This window comes from Ptychodera flava, chromosome 2 (assembly GCF_041260155.1).
Source record: "Ptychodera flava strain L36383 chromosome 2, AS_Pfla_20210202, whole genome shotgun sequence".
NCBI lineage: Eukaryota > Metazoa > Hemichordata > Enteropneusta > Ptychoderidae > Ptychodera > Ptychodera flava.
This window is the reverse complement of record NC_091929.1, coordinates 25,882,553-25,903,505: the sequence shown is the minus strand read 5'-3', so window position 1 is coordinate 25,903,505 and position 20,953 is coordinate 25,882,553. Positions and strand designations below refer to the sequence as shown.

The 20,953-nt window shown below is 36.9% G+C and overlaps 1 protein-coding gene across 1 annotated transcript in view; it reads right to left on the bottom strand.

The window, feature by feature from the left end:
• LOC139117740 (adhesion G protein-coupled receptor L2-like) overlaps positions 1 to 20,953 on the bottom strand; it is a 53,402-nt gene that overhangs the window by 21,400 nt on the left and 11,049 nt on the right. The window contains exons 3-8 of the mRNA XM_070680989.1: positions 14,870 to 15,082; positions 12,754 to 13,083; positions 10,999 to 11,148; positions 2,272 to 2,376; positions 1,784 to 1,936; positions 411 to 581 (exon numbers count right to left, since the gene is read on the bottom strand). Coding sequence (XP_070537090.1) covers positions 411 to 581; positions 1,784 to 1,936; positions 2,272 to 2,376; positions 10,999 to 11,148; positions 12,754 to 13,083; positions 14,870 to 15,082 — 1,122 coding nt within the window. The remainder of the gene's footprint in view (positions 1 to 410; positions 582 to 1,783; positions 1,937 to 2,271; positions 2,377 to 10,998; positions 11,149 to 12,753; positions 13,084 to 14,869; positions 15,083 to 20,953) is intronic.

Below are 20,953 nucleotides of genomic sequence, written 5' to 3'. Positions count from 1 at the left end.
TATACGTGATTAGCTAAACGGCTGAACAAGCTATACGGCGATGATGCAGAGAGTAGACCGTCGTCACATAAAAAGATGAAACAGATACAGGTGCAAATATTTTTTGTCACTTAAGTTTTCAAAGCCGAAAACGAATATATCATGGATCTTATTTAACAGAATCAGCCAGAATGTTCTTATATAATAAAGGGATTTTAGTTTTGTACATCACACTAACCTCATTCATAAATGAACCTGTAATCAATCAATCAGTCAATCAATCAATCAATCAGTCAATCAATCAATCAATCAATTAATCGATTGCAATTGAAACTGCTTTCTGGTAGATTAGTTGTTATAAGTGTGCACCAAACGCATACAATTTCTCTATTTTCGCTCAAAGGTTATTCAGTTTTGTGCATGGAACTTACCATCAGAACGACATTCTTTCTCAATCAAGAACAAGGGCGCACATAATTTGCTTTCCAGTGAAACAAATCCTTGTTTGCAGACACATCTATAGCTTCCAATGTTGTCAATGCATTCTTGATTGGTCGATCGGGGAGAACAAACGTTTTTGTCCTCGGCACATTCATCTATATCTGTAAGAAAGGGTCAATCGTCCAGCGTTAACAGGGTACACACGCAGCATTAAAACAAATAGATTAGGCTTTTGTGGAGAAAGCTTGATGCAATCAGAGAAAGTGACTTAGTCCTCATTTGCTTGATTACATATTACAATCTTCGCTTAATGGAGTCATTTTACGATATGTGCTCTGAGCTGTTACATGTAAGTACATGTTACCATCTGCACCTCGTACTGCTAGGTTGAGTAGATAGTCATATTCATGAGACCAGTTTATAAAGGGGAATCTCAAACAGTCAGATGTTCCACCACACTGCAGATTGAGAGCAGCGCTCTTTACCCCCACCCAGCACAGGTACTACGTTTGATGCCCCTTTGCCATGTGTAGTACGAGAAGCCACTGTTAAAGGTATACAGTCACCTGTAATCTAAATATGCCCACATATGGTCAAAAGGGCGTTCCTTGTATTCAAAATGCCCATGCGAGGGCGCTGTTTTTAAAAAGCGGCCACCCGCTTAAAATCTGTGATTGGTTAGATTTTCTCTTTCGATGGTAACTGTGGCAAAATTGGAACAGGTGACAGTATACATTTAAGGGACCCTCGACCACTCAACACCTATATCAGACAAAAGATCAGTGCGCAATGGAGACAGTGAATCACTTGTCCTGAACTGATCATATATTCCCCTCGCAAAGGATTAATAACGGCGTTCCAACTACATGATTCTGTAAATCATGGTTTTAGTAATCACACTTCTTGTCGGAAATTAGTACAACCGATACAGCGGACAGAGAAAGCCTGATGCATATGTCATATTATCAGTTTATTGTGGTTATCAAGTATTAGTAATTACAATTCGAGAAATGTCTGTATGCCTTCGTAAAATCTATAAATTACTACAATGTTGTCGGACAAGATTGCAAATTATCTGATTATACCGTACCCATTTTCTTGCTTTAATTAAGCCACGTTAAAGAAACCGTGCTATCCATGAAAAAGATACAAATGAACAAATGACCATCTCTGCCACTTTGAATATGCCGTATCATTAGCGTATTGTACTTAGCCTTTGTTAGTAATTGTATAAGATTACAAGATTTGGAAATTCATCTTTAAATATGATAAAGTCGACAGAAGATTTGCTAAAACTGTATGTCAACTGCTCACCAGCAATTATGAAGACTACTTCAATTAGGTACAGGAAGTGATTACTCACTTGTGTATCGTGGGAAACCAGGAGACCAGATTCCATCACTGCATGTCAAGAGAGGCCTACTGGAGTTTGACCGAAAACCAGCACGACCCACTGCCATCAGCGAACTCTCGGAGTTAATACTGATGATATGTTTGCCAATACGTTTCGTACACACTGTTAATAACAGATAAAACTGGCATTGGTTTAACTGCAAAATGGTCAAGCAATAATTAAACGTAGTTTGTACCTGATATATTAGTTTCGATAGCTGATCACCCCCTTACAGAGATGGGCTGGCATGAATGTCAGGTATGCGATTTAGTTACACCATATTACTAATAATCAATGCATCATTTTAATGTGACATTTATGCATCCATATGTGTCATATTTACGTAATTAATGAAACAGCAAATATAAAAAAATGACCTCTGACAAATTTTGCGCTAGAAATATTATATAGAATGGCGCAAAAGTTAATGATGAACATTGAATATAATGTTGTCTTACATTGGGTTAGCTGGCTGAGGGTTGTGTGTTCCTTCGTGCTGATATCCATAGTTGTTTTTGGAGACGCAGTTCCTTGATTTGTGGTGTGTTCCTCTGAGGTGGAGACTGAAGTAGACAAACCGTGATTCTTTACTTATTGTGAATTTCAAAATAGCTTGGAATTACAACTTGCTTTGATGATTAGGGGAAAAACGTTTCTAGCAATAGAAAATAATGTCAGCTGCATCCATCCATAGCAAACGTTCTCTTTTGATAGATTTAGCAACGATTTGACCTGATGCTGCGTTCACTGTTCTCACTTACAGAACACGTTCAGTGTAGGAAATACCAACCGTTGTGCCGACCCGTACAATCACACTCTACCGAGAACAAAAGCAGCGTAAGCGTTCTGTGCAGTTTCCTTGCCGGGAAATGTGATAAAGGTAATATACGAATGTTCAAGCAGTCAGTGTACGGGTGGGATTTTCAATGGAGTGCCATAACACTGACGATGTTGTCTGTTTCATAGTGAATGTCGTATTGGGTTAAATTGATGCAGAATTTATCGAAGGAGAACGTTTATAATGAATGCAGGTGGCTCCATCATCTATCGCTAGAAATGTTTTTCTTTCCACCCGAACACGTTGTAATTCCATGCTATTTTAAAATTCACTGTAGGATGATTCTTTACTAATAACTGACCGCAAAGAATTAAATCCTAGTGTAGCCTCGAGGGAATACATCAGCATACGCCCAACTTTGCATTGAACACAGTTGATGCAAACATTAATTCTACATACGAGAAAAACAGAATGAGTCCGGCTTGTTGACTGCAGGACTTTGTGTCACATGAGTGCCCTACTGAGCAATGGCAACTCTCTCCTTTAATAACAGAGTGAAATTCGAAGCTGTTGTTCCTCATTATTGTGCCCAATCCTGAAGAAAACGTATAGCTTGTCCCCACTTTGTAAATGGTGTCGTCCGCCGATACATTCTAAAACAGTCATTTCTTTGTTATAATTCAGTAATCGAATTCAGGAAATGAAAACAAAAACTACTATGAAACAACCTTTTTGTCCTTGCCTTCACCAATTTTGTGAAATATAATAGATTCAGGTGTACTGTTTGAACGATGTAGATTAAATCATAAATGTAACAATGTTTCCAAGAGTTCAATACAAAAGTTTCACTTTACACTTTCAAATACTGTGATTTCCTCATAAGTATAGGATCTTTAAAGGCGGAGCCTCCTTTTAAAAGGAAGCAAAGCTATGGCAGTGTTCATTGTGTAAGTTGACACCTAACAGGCGACACGCGGGCACACGCTCCAGAAATGCCGCTTTTTAGTTTTCCAGCCGAAAAAACGTAGACAGACTGCCAAGCGGTCAGCGCGAAGCTGCTGCCGATCGAACTCTGTGGTTATATTCAAATTCTAACTCGACTGGAAGACAATTGTTTAGGAAATTCGAGCGTTGGTGGTGGAGAACCAATGATCGTTGGCGATTTGAATCGACCGTCAATCAAACGCTTGTATACATGCCAGAAAATGCCAAGAGGATTTGACCGGTTAACCTCGCTGTTAATTGTATGCAGGAAATTACAATAACAATGCTTGGTCGAATGACGCAGTGCCTTGAGGGTGGGTTCGCTAGTAGTATAGGGGGAGGAGTACCTTCCCGATGGTGATAAGTGGTGCAGTTTACCGTCACCTAGGTGACTGGCGTATGCGCGTGCCAAAAGACACCTATGGTTGATTTCCTGTTGACCAGTCGGATGGCAGAGTTGCAAATAGCTGGACTGAACCATTTTGGGTTTTTTGTGGGTGTCGGTGGTACTTTGACAATAAAAGTAAAGATGCACACATATTGAGTTTATTGTCTTGTTTATGAGCGGCCAGTATTTCCAACAGCATAAATTATGTGCATTTGCCCTAGAAGAAATAAATAATTTCGAATAAAACATCGCGAATGTAACCACATTCCTTAAGCTCGACGTACACTTAATTGCCCCAAAGAACCATGAAATCGCCCGACTTTCGATTGAAGAGATGAGTTTTGCCAAACCGCGTATACAGAAAAAGTGGCAGATGACTTTATTTTTAGAATCATAGACAGTATAGCGAGATGTAAAAAATGTGAAAGAGGCTCCTCACCTAACTATCCTAATGTTTTTGTGTCGAGTTTGTGTTTGATTCGTTTCGAAAATGTGTTCCTACATTCTTTTCCGATTGTTTGTGTAAATGAAATGGTTTTTTTTTTTTGCTTTGGATATTTGTAGAGAAGTTTGGATTAGTGTGTACGGTAATATTTTGTTTGTGTGGGGAAAGCTTATTATGGCGAGACGCAGCCGGACCTATGCTGTTACAAAAGTTGATAGAGTCGCCCTTTGACGCTTACGTTTGCTAAAACCCGAGTGTGGTTACTCATCAGTCGCAGAGTAGATTCTTTCCTTAGTTTGTGTTTGTGAAAATTTATTTTAATGCATTTTAGTGGTCTTGCTCTTCGATTAGCGAGGCAAGTATATTAATTTTTGGTCACGTTGTGAGTCCGTGTCGTGGTTCGGTTTGTTTGTTCTATGTTTCTTTACGTAAATTTTGTTTTGACTGGTGTGTCTTTTAGATTTTTGGGGAGGTTTGTAAATTTTTAGGCAATAAGTACCACTGCGGGGTACGGATTTTATGTTTATTGAATCAAGATACTTACAAGTATCCTGGTTGATGTGCTTGTTCTCGTACATTTTGATTAATAGTTCGTTTACTTTGTTTACTGATTGTTCTGGCTTGTTGTGTATAATACTTTGTGTTGCGTAATTGCCTTTCGCATTCCAGTACGTAATCGTTTGTGTTGACAATGTCGAAAACCCGACTCTTGTCGAAGGTTTTTTTCCCGAAATTTGTCTATTGTTTGCAAGCTGGTTTATCGCGATTCTTTTGGTACGCGACATATTTTGTTTCCTTGTTTGAAAGGGTATCTCTAGAAGTGCGAGTTTAGCAGCTTCAGATAGCTTTCAAGTTTTTGTTTTTTTTGTTGTTCGTGGAGTCCAATTGACTTTTCTTTGAATTGGTGTTGTTGCGATTGTTTGTGTCTCACGATGTAGCGCAGTCACATTTTACGACTTTATTTGTTGAAATCCTGAGGTGGTTTTATTCTGTTTGGTTTTGTTGGTGTCCGAATAATTTTAAGGCTTTTGCCTAGTACTATTTTTCGGAGTTTCATAGTTTGAGCGATGATAGGCTGTTGTTGAATTTCATGTTGTTGTCGGCTTTTCTTTGGAAATAGCTGATTTATTTCCATGGCCTTTTTTCTGTTACGTTTATACGGTGATTGTTTATTTTGTATTTAATGTTGTATTTAATGTTGTGTTTAAGTTGTTTGTTATGTGTACGATTTTTGTTATTTCTTCTAAGGTTTGTGTGTTCTATGTCATTTTATGGTAACAGTTGTTCTGGTAGTTCTCTTTTTCGAGTATTTGGTGGCCCTGAAAAAGGCCGCTTGGTATGGGTTTTTGTTACCGCTTGGCGCGTTTGTTTTGGCGATGAGCCTAGCTCTTTTATGCTTCTTTTCGCCGATTCGATGTGCTTGGTAAAATCCGTGCCACAGCGGGTACGTATTTTATGTTTATTGCATCAAGATACTTCCAAGTACACGGTGTTTGCCGCCTTCTTGTCACTGTGTGTGCATACATGGACAGTCTGCATAGCCCTTGAATGTGGTCTCGATTTTGATCAAACTTACTATTTAGGAGTATATATCAAAACTGATAAATGATTGATGTTTTCACATGGATTCACAAAAAGTTTCGCCCCGGTGTTCATTTTTGGCCCAGGAATTCCATCTACCAACCCTTTGCAGAGTAGTAAGCTTATGGGGCAAGTAAACATTGATGCGCTGTTGCGATTCAACGATCAGCCTGTATATCGGATCGAAAGTCAACAATTTTACGGCTCTGACTATGATTTTATAAGTTTATATAAAAAGTATAAGGCGCGGGGTATAATAAATTGACTGATTACTGTAGCTATAGATATGCTACATTCAGGACGGGCAGCGACGGGCACTAATTAGTAGGCAAAACAGGTGGTTTTCACCGTGGGCAGAACTCAGTGCCATGATACTGAACTTTAATAGTAAGCCTGTCACCTTGAAGGTAATACTGTTGGTAAAACGATGACTTCAAACGCACGATGGTACAAGCAACACCACAAGTGAAACGTACACATTACGTTGTGTCCACCCGGGCCACGCGATTAAAATATGACTGATACTGCTGGATAGTGTTAATTGGGACGGTAAACAGTCAATTAATAGTTTAATTGACTACCTGGGTGATTGGCAGGTCGTGTCAAACGACGTCGTATGTAAAGCAGGCAAAAAGATAAAAGCCCCCCAAAATATTGACAGCTGGCCAGGGGTCACCATTAATACGTAATGAAGCTTCACTACGCAGAAATTGCGGTGTCAAATCCTCTTGGCATTTCCTCTCATGTAAACTGTTTGCAGGATTAGCAAAGGGTGACAGAAGGTTGAGATCAGTTTGTATAATTAATGTTATAGAAATCAAACATCGTACTGGCCAAGTGTTTGACTGGAGAAAACTCAGCTAATGCGAGAACGTGGGATTGAAAATTGCGGCTTTAAGTTCCACATGTTTTCAGAAAAAAGTCAAAACCTGATTGATCTGTGATAAATATAAATTGATGTTTGCAGTGTACTCTACACTGTAAAGTTAAGTGTTAAAGGATAGAACACCGATTAAACGCCTTTTTGTAACACTTTTTGAACGCGTCTAGACGTTCAGAAATTTAACACTACGTGTTCAACCAACGTTCAATTTTGAACACACGTGTGCAGATTTTGAACGCTACGTGTTCATAAGCTATTATATTGAACACCACGGTGTTCCATATCTGAACACACGTTGCACATGAAATGTGTTCAAAAAATTGAACGCATTTACGCGTTCAAAGGACTGTAACACTTTTTGAACGCATGGACGCCGTTCAACGATAAGTGTGTTAAAGGCTAGAACACATGATGCGCGCTTGTTGAACACCTTTAATTTTGGGCGTTCAGGGGGTGTTCAAGCCTTGAAATAACATTACAGACCACTGATATTCAATAAAATTATTTTATTCTAAAAATACACAAAGCATTTCTAGAGTAAAATACAATTACTGTAAAATGGGCAAATAAACATTGCCAATTTGTATGTAAAGTATGTCAGAGGACGGTGTTAACACCCTCCTATCAAAAACATAAGCATTAAAAATCACCATAAAAATGTAGATCGTTTTAAAAAATATGAACAAAGTAATGACATAACAGGTTTTTCTTAAATATTGGGGATTACGTTTTAAGGTTCATACTTGTTTAAAATGTACAAAAAATCAACTGAAAAAGCTCAAAATTTGGCTTACTTACTGTGTTGAAAACACGTGTATGTATGGAATGCATACTTCATTGTTGTAAGATGGTTTCTTAAAGACATTTCCTCTTGTATAGACAATTGTAAATTTTGAAGAAAAAGAAAGTTAGTCAAGGCTTCTCTAGTGCACATGATACATAGATGTCCACATTAGAGTAAACACAACATGTCAAGTTGTCAAAGTGTCACAGTAAGGCACAACATGCAGAAAGTGGGGAAAGTTGGTCCTTGTTAGGGTAAAACATATTTCCTTGTCCAACAAAGTCCTTCATGAACAAAAAGCTTTGTTTGTTTGTAACATCTTTAAATAAACAATGACATAAATCGGTGACATTTCAAAAATCTACTTCTCAGAAATTAAAAACATATTCGTAAAGACCTTTCAGATTCTGGTGTACCTTGCTATTAATTTTTTATACAAATGTTTTTACCTTAAGTGATAAAAATCACCCTTAAAATAAAAAATTGTAGATTGCATTATAATGTGAATATATCACATTCCGGTAATCCCTCATATCTTAAAATGTCTGAAATGTCTTTAACATCTTAAAAATACAAAGTTTCAAATTTCTGCATAATTTGAACAATCTGAAAAAGGCTATCAGTAGAGATCTATGTCCTAAATATAAAGCTGTTCAATTAGCAGTTTTGAAAAAGATTTTTAAAGAACTTTTGACCAAAAATGACGAAAATTGCCATGAAATATAAAAATTGAATATTTCATCACAACTAGCACAAATTTGACCAGGGTCATGATTCTTACGGACATGTATACCAAATATTGAAGACGTCAGTAAAAGAGAAGAAGACTTTTGCCAAAAATAGCAAAATTAGCCTCAAAAATATAAATTCGCATAGTTCATCATAATTTGAACATATGTGATTAGGGTAATCCCTGGGGACCTGTAATCCAAATATTAAAGGATTTTTACATGCTATTTTAAAGAAAAAGCTTGGGATGTACAAATTTGAGGACAATGCTACACATCCACCTATTTAGCTGACGGCAAAGCTAAAAACCAGTTGCTAAGAACAAGAGACGTGTTAACGTACAATACAAAATTCTCTAAGGTTTCGTAGCATGCTATGATCAACTAAATTTTATAAGGGCATAAGCTTCCAAAGACGTGAAGTCTCCTTTATCTGATGCAAGGGGGAATGAAAAAATGAAGCAGAAAGTGACAGAAACTCAGAGTGAAAATTTCAGAAAATTCAGTAATTCAGAGTGGACATTTTTACTCTGAATTTTCCGTCGCTTTCAGCTTTAATTTTTCATTCCACCCTTGCATCTGATAAAGGAGACTACACGTCTGTGAAAGCTTATTCTCCGGCAATGTGTAGTTGATCATAGCATGCTACCAAAGCTTAAATTAATTCAGAAAAAAAATACAGAAACTTATCAAAATTCAGTTACTGATCCTTGGAAGTTTAAATCTACATTAGAGATGAACTGAGGTTCTCAAGCTTGTTTCCAGACAGCTACCTGTACACTCATCTTCTTCATTATCTGTACCACGTGCACCAGCTTCTGTAACAACTCTACGATTTTCAGTTAAATCCAACTTTTTACATCCTGAAAATAATGCAACAATAGGTAATATGGCGAGATGAGACTTTAAATGAAAGACAAGAGACTGATTAGGTTAAGGAAAAGGGGAGACTTTCATATACAGTGCCTCTTTTCAATACTGTTACAAAATATTGGTTTTTTCTTGTCATCAATTGATTAAAATAAAAAAGCCAAACTCTCATATGCTGAAACAATACATTGTATACTCTACGATGTTTAAATGATTTTTTACATGCGGTTGCCTCTACTAAAAGACATGTGTTAGCTGTGATTACGCTGCGGTACTATGCAAGGCGTATCGATCGCGCTCAGGTCAAGGGTTATCGCTTAAGTTGGTGTAGCGTTGACCCTTGACCCGAGTGAGATCGATCGATAGGCCATGGCCAAAAGTACCATCGCGTATCACAGCTTGTTGTTGGTATACCAGCCACTGTAAGAAAAAAGGTTTCTTCACGTAGTTAAGCTATTTCAAAGTACAATACGATTAATTTCGAAGGATATTAATACAGGTGCTTCAAAATCTAATACCTTTTACTATTTTGGAGAGAAAACTTACCCTTTCTGGTCATGTTTCCGCACGATCACGACTTCAGGGTGCGCTTACAAGAAAAATGTCGCAACTTCCGTTTTGATGCATCATGGGATAGGAAAAAAGCACCAAACTTGAACACCAAGTGTTTAGAAATAGAACGCCTCTTGCACGCCGATGTTAAAATTAAAACGTTCATGGTGGTTTTCTGATTTTATTTTCAAATTTTCAAAATTTCAACACGTAATAAACGTGTAAAATTATTTTGTATCTGTATACTTTCTTTTTTAGAAAAAACATGCTTTCAGCAATTGTAGACAGGAAATATTTTTCACTTAGTGGGAAATTTGTCATACCAAAATCCGTGTACGTTTGCCGGACAGCGAGGCAGTAGTAAATTGAATATAGCCATTGTAAAGTAAAAAACACAAAAGACTGTTAATTGTTTCACAGTATTGTAAAATTTCTTTGATGCTGAGTTTTTGAACACTTGAAGGAGATGGTTGTTAACACATAGTGTTCAGTTTTAGAACATCATTGTTAATAATATGAACAGTGTTGTTAACAATATGAACACTAGCCGTTCAAATTTGAACACCGACACGTACATTTTGAACGCGTAAAGACGCGTCTAGCGTCCGCTATTTTTACAGTGTACTCTACACACTCACATTGATCATGTAATTCGATTTATTTTTAAGCATGCATGACGGAGGAACTTTTATGTATTCATGTTTTAGTCAAAACAACGAAATATCGTTAGCAAATAAGTGTTCGCTTGATATGATAGTTGCATTGTGATTCAATTGAGAAGACGAACGAAAAAGTCAGTGTAGTTTTTTTTTGAAGGAGTTTAGGAATTTTTTTTCAAAATGGAATATATGTCTCTTTGATATCAAGTAAAAGTTTTGTACATCTGATTAGCTGTATATCTGTTGCGTTACAACCGCTACAAATAAATAGAAAAGCTACAACAAACTATCATATCTTATGAATGCGAAGTAAGTCTTGAATTGACAAAATCACAGGTACATGTTAGGGTACTTAGTCAGATGTACATGTTTTAGCAATTCTATTAAAATGGCATTAAATATTTTATATAAAATAAGCGCCAAACTCTCCATAATATTGCTTCAATGTGATTCTCTGTGTCAGACTGATGTAAGTTAAGTGACGTAAAAGAGAAACCGGTAAAACAAAATGGCATCGTTGAACGTACTCTCACCTCTTGTTGGTGATCGTCCCAGTGTCGGTGACAGAGTTTCTTCTGTAGTTGCTCCGCTGCTAGGAAATTTCGTTGTAATAATTTCCACTGTCGTTGTCGAAATTTCCTGTGTAGTTGCCTCGTTCGTAGTAGATTCGACTGTTGTGGAGGCTGAAGTAAAATAAAATCAAACACTAAGATTAACAACAGGGATAAAAATTATGGGAATCCAAAGCTTGTTATGACATAAAAATATGAATCCATACATATTTAAAATGTAGCATTGAGGGTTATTTATATACGTAATTGATCTCCTATGTGAAATTTACTAGGCTAGAACCACAGAACCAGAAAGCAAGTTATTGTTATAACAAATGTTAAAATTTGTTATCATTTTATTTATAATTGTGAACATCGTTGGTATAAAAATGATATTTCTGTCACGATTTCATACTGATATCAGAATTCAACTGCACTTAAATCGTGAATGATATTCAGACTTTATGCCGCGATTCGCGCGGTTGACGTTGTGGCACTCGGAAATTGGGTAGTAACAGTTCACATAATCCCTCTACAGAGGAGGCACTGTTTAATTCACAACGATTACAGGCTGATTTCATCGTTGCTTCTTCTTCTTTCAGATGAATTAAATCCATCGTCGTTCCAAAACCTTTCTCAGTCGAGCTTATGTGTTCATTTCCTGAACATGTATACGGTGGTTAGGGAGGTCTTTAAAAGATGGGGTGGGGTGGGGCTGGTTGAAAAGGACCAATTTGGCGGCGACGTTGATTTTCAAGATGCCATCGACCGAGCAACAAGGGGACACACTTCAGAAATTCGTTTCAGAATCTATCACAAAAAAACAATGTTGTCGTCATCTTAAATACACCAACGCTCGATTACAGCGTTAGTTTTAGAATCTAACCTCTTTAAGTCTACTTTTCGTTGATTCTGTTGCAAAAGTTGGACGTCAGACGATCGCTTATGCCATGACAATTGTTGTGCTAGAGAATCAAATGGTTGTGTAAACCACAGCGAGAATCTTCAGCTGTGTATTTTAATCCTAACCTGTGCTGGTTCTGTAAACAGATCCAAACATTACCGGGATCCTTTGCGCTTAGGCAAGGAGTCGAATACAGTAGTAGCCGTTATGTCTAGGCTATGACAAAACAGTGCCACAGAAAAAATTTGTATGAAAGTAATATTTAGTGTATTGTTTTACGCCGCGTAAAGTTGTTATATTCGTTCAAGTCGATTCAGTGTCATGATCACGTACGTGCAAATTCGTGAGATTCATATCCTTTCATCGGTGCAAATTAACATTTTCGGACGTATAGAGCACGGTAGAGAATCGTAAAAGTTATTGCCTTTTGGCTTTTTCGTATTTCAATAATGTTCCTGTCGTAGGTACTGGATCATTATTGAGATCTTACTTTTAAACATCACTTAGATAAGATGATATGGACTTTCGGCTTGAAGAACTAAGCTGAGTGCAATGTCGGTCATATAAACACAGTGACCGTCATACAAAACAGCTTTCTCGAGATCGAAACATCAAGTGCTTTTTAGGACTGCGCTCGATTCTCGATACCGAGCGTTCCGTTTGCTGAATCCGATTTTTTTCACGTACACTTAAAGATGCTAAATGGTCGGAATAAATTTGTGTAGACAGCGATAAATTGTAACACTGAAACTAACCTGTTTTTGATCAGGCGGAGTATACACCAATCCAAAAACGTATGGTCGTGGACCGACGCTTTAATGCTTATCACTCACCTGTTTTGCAGGCGTCAGGACAATTTGACCTGTCCGAGAGGCATGTATAGGAGACGTTCAAGTACTTTACTATCCCGCCGCAAGGGTCCCCAAAGATGGTATTCTTGACGCTAACACTGCAGGACGCTGTTCCGTCGCATTCCTCTGATACTGTACTGTGACTGCTGGCCCCTATACAGTCAGTATTGGCGTAATAGCCCATGTTGCTTGTCCCGAGATTGTGACAGACATCACTCCGTGTCCGTCCATAGTTTGCCGATAAAACATGAATGGTCCCAGTAGCACATGCTAGGTTTGCCTCTGAATCCTCACATTCGTAAAGAGATGTCGCTGAGAAAGACGCAGGATTTATCAAGATCAAGGACTGGTTAATTTTCATGTGTCATGCCAATGAGTGTACAGGGAGAAAAATACATGAGTCGTATCATTTATGAAAATTACAAACTTAGGCAGGTATACACTTAACTCGCACGTTGGATGTAGACGTTTGCGTTTTCAATTTGTGAATGTATATTTTCTTATAACCCCTTGCTACGGATTTACAACGTGATCTTGGCCAGTTCATCACATGTATGTACGTGCCATAGAGAGTACAGGTATTGAATGCCATGGTAAAAATCAGATTAAATTTGTAAACCAGCAGGTGAGAGGAGTTGATTGGTATTCACAATAACAGTGTACTGAAATTCTGGCATGAAACGTTGAAGGGAGGCTGTCATTGGAACTCTGCTCAAATGTTACCGGGGACCCCTACGACCGATGTAAACACTGTACAACAGGGAACGTTGGCGTATGATGAAAGTTAAGACATGTTTCTTGACAATAAATATCGTAAAATTTAAATGTTGCAACTATGTTTACGTGATGCATCTAGATATCTTGCATGAAATACAGTGTTTGTAATAAAGTCGCACATGTGAACATGTGAACAGTGAACACGTGTAAGGCAAAATCACATCTACTTTACAATTTGCAAAATACAACCTAATGCATAAATTTAATTCAATAAATAAATACAGGAATTATTCATTTTTCATCACTAAACGTGCAGTAAACGATGAACACGCGCATGTCAGCGCCCTACTGTACAACGGTTTTTACACTGATATGAGCCACAGCAATTTCACTATTGTAGGAACAAAATGATATTATGTGATTTCTGGGTGAGTGATCGACCTTAGTAATGGTAAATAAAGATACAGCCCTTTAAGTACTAGCTACTGTCAGTCCTGCAAATCAGTATTGTGTGATATCAGTACGGTTACTGAAGAATAGCTCTCAAAAAGCGGTGCTGGCAAAACAAGTGGCACCAAGTCAATTAAGATGCAAGTAGATGCAGATATTCGGACTATAAAGATTTTACAGCGCTTCTATGATGTACCACTTGTTTTGGGCTCGTTTAGAAAACTCTTGAAGTTAAAAAGATTGAAGTCGAAAAAATATTTTACCAATAAAGTTATCACAGAGATGGCGGCCATTTTTGAATTTCAAATATCAGTAAATATTAGATAATTATATTTCTCTGGTATCAAACTGTGCATTGTGACGCCTAATTTTTAGGGCAAATGTGCAGCACTGAATAAGCTCTTATCGAATTGGATAGCTGAATCTTATCAATACAATTAAAACAATACGAATAGACTCCCTACGTCGATGCGAATATTGACAATGGACCAATCAGAGAAAGAGCTTATTCAATGCTACACAGCAGCAGAATTTTTATTCTCGATATTTTCCATGAGAATGGTTGACAGTTAAATCGGAGAAAGTTTAAGCTAAAGTTTAAGTCTCACTTACAAGGCGCAACCTACATTAAAGCCACATATGGCACATTCACGTCAGCTAGTGTACAAAGTAATGCTTATTTTTGTTTTAACACTGAGCTTAGGCATATGCGTAATGCAAATCATACTGATATGACAACAGACGACACAATACCTAGTACATGAAGGAACCTCGGATATCTTTGAGAAGAACATAAGCATCTTGATGGCATCGCAAATATTGTCATCTTGTAGTTATTGTTTTGAAAAGATCAATTCTTTAATTTAAATGACAACAACCATTATTTTCCTTCATTGCGTGCATATATGATCATAAAATGTTTCCGTTTTACCTTCACCTAACACTTCCACTTCACAGAGGGTGAGAACGCCATGATTAGTGCTTTCTAGTTGCACAGAGACAAAACGACCTTCCAGACAGCATTCAACTTCTATCATCTCATTGGAGCTGATCTCATCCGCTGTTATGGTTTCTCCACACTGTTCGTTATTAGCAATGACGTCACTGTTACCAACTCTGATCACCGCACCCTGTAAACGTTGAGCTTGCGTAGAAAGAGTGTAGATATAGTAAATCCATTTTCACAAACGACTCTTCAATAATGCATGCATGAAAAATATTTATTGGCGTCGGTAGTTACGGAGCAGGATAGGGCACTTCGCGAGATTTGAGTGGTGGCGCTCGTATGGCACAAACGACCGACTGCATTTGTATAGACCAAAAGTTTTTTGACCTTTGGAATTATCATTTAGCTCCAGATTTGAGAGATGTCATGCACATTAAGGTCGCCCGAGGTCATGATCTTTCAAAAGACACCAAGATTGATGAAATCGACAGTATAAATTATTGGTATTGATCTTTGCAGTATTACTGCCTTCCATTCTCGAGCCCTGGGGAATGCTAATATTAATGTGGTCCCTCGTTTGTTCTTCCATTGAATAGCAGTCGGATACACAAAACCCGCAGGATTTCTTGATTTTTAAGATTTTGTGCAGAATTACATTTGTAGGCTTAATGTGCATTGTGAGATTTCGGACATTTTATAGAGTCTATATCATTATGGACTGTAGATACGTGCATAAGTACCATGTATGTGTTTTTTCAAGATTTGGACTGTAAGGTCCAGTTGGACCTTAACATTTCAGACGAAAGGGTGTGCACGGCCAAGAAGGAGTGAGGGTTGAGCGCCTAGGTAATTAGAAAAAGATCCTTTTCATACAAATTACAGATCAGATGTACTGGCAAGTCACATTGGATAGAAGGGAGTCTTCCTGATTTTGCTGTAAATTACAGGGTAAAATATACTTTGCAGAAGGCATGGAAAATAAGAGTCAAGGGATTATATGGTAAGTCATCCATGTTGAATATTTCATCAGTTTTTCATTTTTCATAGACAAAGACACACACACACACTTTTATATATAAATATATATATATATATATATATATATATATATATATATATATATATATATATATATAATATAAGGGGCGTTCACTGTTGGCACTATGCTTCGCTCATGGTATGTATTGCCGTTGGAGCACTCTGGTGAGTCCATGTTTTCAATCCTCAACAATGTGTAACCGTACTCTCTGTGCCCAAGTTCAGAGGTTGCCATAAAGCCATTATGGTGATAACCGGGAGGGCACATTGTATACATTTTGTGTATTTCGCTCACTGCTTTAATAGTAGTTAGAGCACTCTGAGATTGTTTGGGCAGCCTCTTGCGTAATATAAGGGGCGTTCACTGTTGGCACTATGCTTCGCTCATGGTATGTATTGCCGTTGGAGCACTCTGGTGAGTCCATGTTTTCAATCCTCACAATGTGTAACGTACTCTCTGTGCCCAAGTTCAGAGGTTGCCATACAGCCATTATGGTGATAACCGGGAGGGCACACTGTATACATTTTGTGTATATATATATATATATATATATATATATATATATATATATATATATATATATATATATATATATATATATATATATATATATATATATATATATGGTTAAATCTCAGTGTCCGTGAACTTTTTCTTGAGAGTAAACACACCATTCCCTTGTTATTTGATTACTGTGATAGTAATGCGACCTAGAATATATATATATGGTACTGAAATCTGGGGTTTTCACCATGCTCCGGACACTGAAAAATCCACAACAGGGTTACGCCATGTACTCATCTATACAGGAACACATCAGTTACTGCTATTAGAGAGGAGTTGGGTGGACAACAATCATTAAATATTGATTAAGAATTCAGAAAATGGATTGGAATAGAATTGTATATCGATGTTATGAATTTCAATAAAGCATGATTGATGTTAATTGGCATGACTCATGGGCCAGAGAGTAAAAGGCTTGATGCAGAATTATGGACTCGGATTTGGTGAAGTCTGAGAACAACGTAACATGGGTTTACTAATGAAACTTTTGTTTTCACGCCTTTTCAAACAATGGTGTAGAGATATCGATGCACAGTGCTGGGTGAATGATATTAACAATAGTAACAAACTTTTTCTTTATTCGACTTTAAAAACCATACTGGCATTAGAACCATACCTGACCAGTAAAGATAACCCTGTTGTCAGACGTGCTCTGGTGTTTTAGAACACCACACTCTCTAAAGATTAAGACATGCCATTGGAACAATATTTCAAGACTAGATAGACGATGGGAGTTGTGTAGTTTGCAGGCAGTGCAGTAGGGGATGAGTACCATTTTCTACTCATATGTCTAATGTATAATGACTTCAGAGTTAAATCTCCATAAGCTGTATCTTTTGACTATTTTTTCAGAACTTACATGTGTTTTGTGGTTTACCTACACTGTCTGGATTGAATCCCTAAAATGTTATTTAATGCAAAGTATTTAGCATATCAACACAACCTATATAAGTAAAATCTATATTGTTATTGTTGAAAATTGTATTCAGGTCGGGACTAGAATTTACTTGTAAACGATAAGCAATGATCACTACACAAATACAAGCTGTGTTGACAAAAGGAATACTCCAAATTCAGCATGACAAACGGAATAGGATCAAACACGGTAGTTGATATACAGAAGCAGAATACTGAAAAACTTGCCACAAGTTACAGCTTATGTCCCATTTTTACATTTCTTCCTCTTTTCAACCCTCCTGTATTGTACAAATCCAAGATACTTCTTTCATCTCAAAATACTGCCACATTGAGGAAACTGAGTAAATATAATTTTCTAGCAACAAAACACAGGGCAGAACTTACCATTGCTAACGCTTACTTACTTGTAGATAAGTTGATGCATTGACTAGCGATCTGTAATCAATGCTACTGCTACTGTTTGTACATATTGGCCGGAGGCGATAAGTACTGGAATAAACTAAATTAAATCGAACGGTGTCGTCTGTCTTCACGTTAGTCATTCTTTCTTTGTGTCGAGTTGGCATCCATGAGAAATTTTGAAAATACTGCTGAATTCCATGTTTTTTCAAGGGAATATATTTTGATCAAAATCATCGAACCTTAAATATACACGATTGGAACTAATTTGGGATAATTGGATTTTCATATTTTTCAAATTTCTCTTAAGTGCTATATATATGAATGTTGCAATATTGCAAATTACTCATAAAACAAGTGTGTAATGTAAAACGAAAAGCAGATGAGATTACATTTGTAGTTTAAATCGACATTACTTCACCATCCAATTATCCCAAATTAGTTCCAATCGTGTTAATAGTGAAACAATGTGATGCTTTCATCAGTGTGGTAATAACTTTTATTCTGTCTCTGCCTTTTCAAAATATTACCATTGAATTCCTTTCATCGGGATGATTTGGAATATCAATAGTGAAACAGTGTCTGGTTTAATGATCCGTATGGAAATGAATGAACACTGGGTAAAATGCTTGACATAAACATATACTGATTTTGTACATGTGTCAAATACGTTAAATATACACGTACGTATACTAGTAAAATACAAAACTACAGTGTGCTAATGCTCATGATCTGCACAGAAATACGCTGCGCATATCAACGTATTGGAATGTTCCATACGCAAAGATATACGTTGCGTATGCAATTAATATTGTGTTCCATGTACGCCAATATACGTATATATACTGAACGTATATAAAACATTTTGTCCAGTGGAAATTTGCCGAGATGCAGGCAGTCGTGCGTGTGCTGGCTAACACAAATAAACAGCATCTGTGACAGGCTATCACCGCGACGATAAGTGACGGGCATTGCCTATATCACTTACGCTGCTGCTAATATTTGCAAAACGACGTTGTTCCCATTACCATCGTTATGTTCTCTTTAACGTTCAATATATAAACCCAATTATTTTAAAACTTATAAAAGAACCAGACAAAAGAAATTTGAAGTGAGATCAAAACCGATCGACATCATGCTGCTGTAAACATCAGACTTAAAAACGGGACTACGGGCTTACTGCACAATAAACTTTCGAATCATTTACACTGAAGCAACTGTCAATTGGAAAATTGTTACAAATTGTCTCTTCTTTACTAGACATTTCATGATCTGGTTGTGTGAACATTTAATTACCAACCTGTTCTGTTCACAACATAAACTAACGCTACCGACAGATGAACTTCTACCTCCAAGCACAGCCCTATCAGCTTCTTTCAGAAAATGGCTGGACGCATCCTCTACTCAGCAGGTTTAAAAGAGGAGAATTGTTTTGTTTATCGGAGTTCTAAATTGTAAGCAGACATAAATAAGTTACAAAAATTTCGTGTGGTTACAAAAGTGGAAAGATTGTCCTGCGACGGTTTTAGTTAGTCGTAAACTACGCCATGTATAAACTCGTCGTGTCCCAATTGCAGCGCAGAACAATGTCGAGTTAAGGTAGCGGTCAAGGCTATTTTTGCACCAATTCTTTTCTCAGAGTTAATGTCAAGTTTCAAGTGTTAGAATCAAGATATTAAGTTCAAATTTTCAGGATAACTCCCTTACTTAACAAATTTCTCAATTGAATATAAAAATTGTATATTTGCAGCCATGGTTTTGAAATATGACACCTGTCAATATTAAAATTTAATTTTTCATAATTTTTTACATATTTGAATTTAATAATAATTGGATAGCATTAATATTACCAATCAGTTATAAATATGTTAACATTATTAATTGTATGATTTGTACGGCAGGATTTGTAAATACAATTTGTTTTTATGATTTTACAAGGGTTTACATATCAAAAAATTATTAAAAATTCTTTCAAATTTCAAAATGTGCTTTTTCAAAAAGTACTACAAATACAGGAAAATTGTGCCGTACAAATCTTATCTGTAACCTTGTTAATAGGCTGTAAAAATTCCATGTCCATATCTCATTTCAAAGGTTGGATTAAATTGGCAAAAAAGTATGTAGGAAAATTGTTATTCTGTCAAAAATGTTGAAAACAACCATATTTGCATCCCTCTTTGAAGTCACAGAGCAGTCTTTTTGGTTAATCTCACTTTTGACACCTCTTTGACACTCAAAAAATCTAAAAATGCATTTACAATAGCAGTCACGCATTCAGAATGCTAGCACTGCCGTGTCAAACTTTCCTGAAAAACAGTAAAAAGTGACTTTCCCTTCTCACACATTTTTTTAAAAGCTAGGGGACCTCTACCATAGTTAATACACTAAGGACTCCCCAACTTCCTCTTATTTGGTCAGTTTTCAGAAGTTTCAAAGGGCTATAACTCCGCAATGCCTATGACCCAGAATGTCTAGTTTTTTTATTCAACAGAGAATGTTGACTACTTTTATAGTTTAATAGTTTTATTGAAGTTTATAACTGACGCTCTAGCCTTTACCGCTACCTTAAAGAGAATGATTGAAACGCTGTGAGAATTTGCACAGGGACCGCTGGATAATATTGGCTTGTGCTCTATGGTGAATTATTTCGTCAGCTACCCATAAATTCACCTTGTTTTATGGTTATGATTAATGACAATATTCTTGCATGCAACCGTTTACATACTGTATCATCCCTTAATTATCATTATCATTGAAAGGAATTACTGTTATATTTTGAGAATGCATAGAGGGTATACAGATTACCATATAAATGGCACTGTAAACACTCTGACGTATTTGTGCTTAGCAACGCAAACAGTATGTGTGGAAGTCCAACATTCCACGCATAAGTGAGATCAAGGACGATATCGCTCACGCTGCTGCTAATATTTGCAAACAATTACATTCCGTCAATGCTTGCTACAGTTCTCTCTAATATTCGATGATTTGAATCAGACTAATTTCAAAAGAGAATTTAGAAGCATTTTTAAATTTTCAGTGCAAAGTGTAGACAGACAACACTGTACAGTTTGTAGCTGACAGCATGGCCTTGTTACAATCGATGACGTAGTAGCTAACCGATAACGTATCAAATCCGATAACGTAGT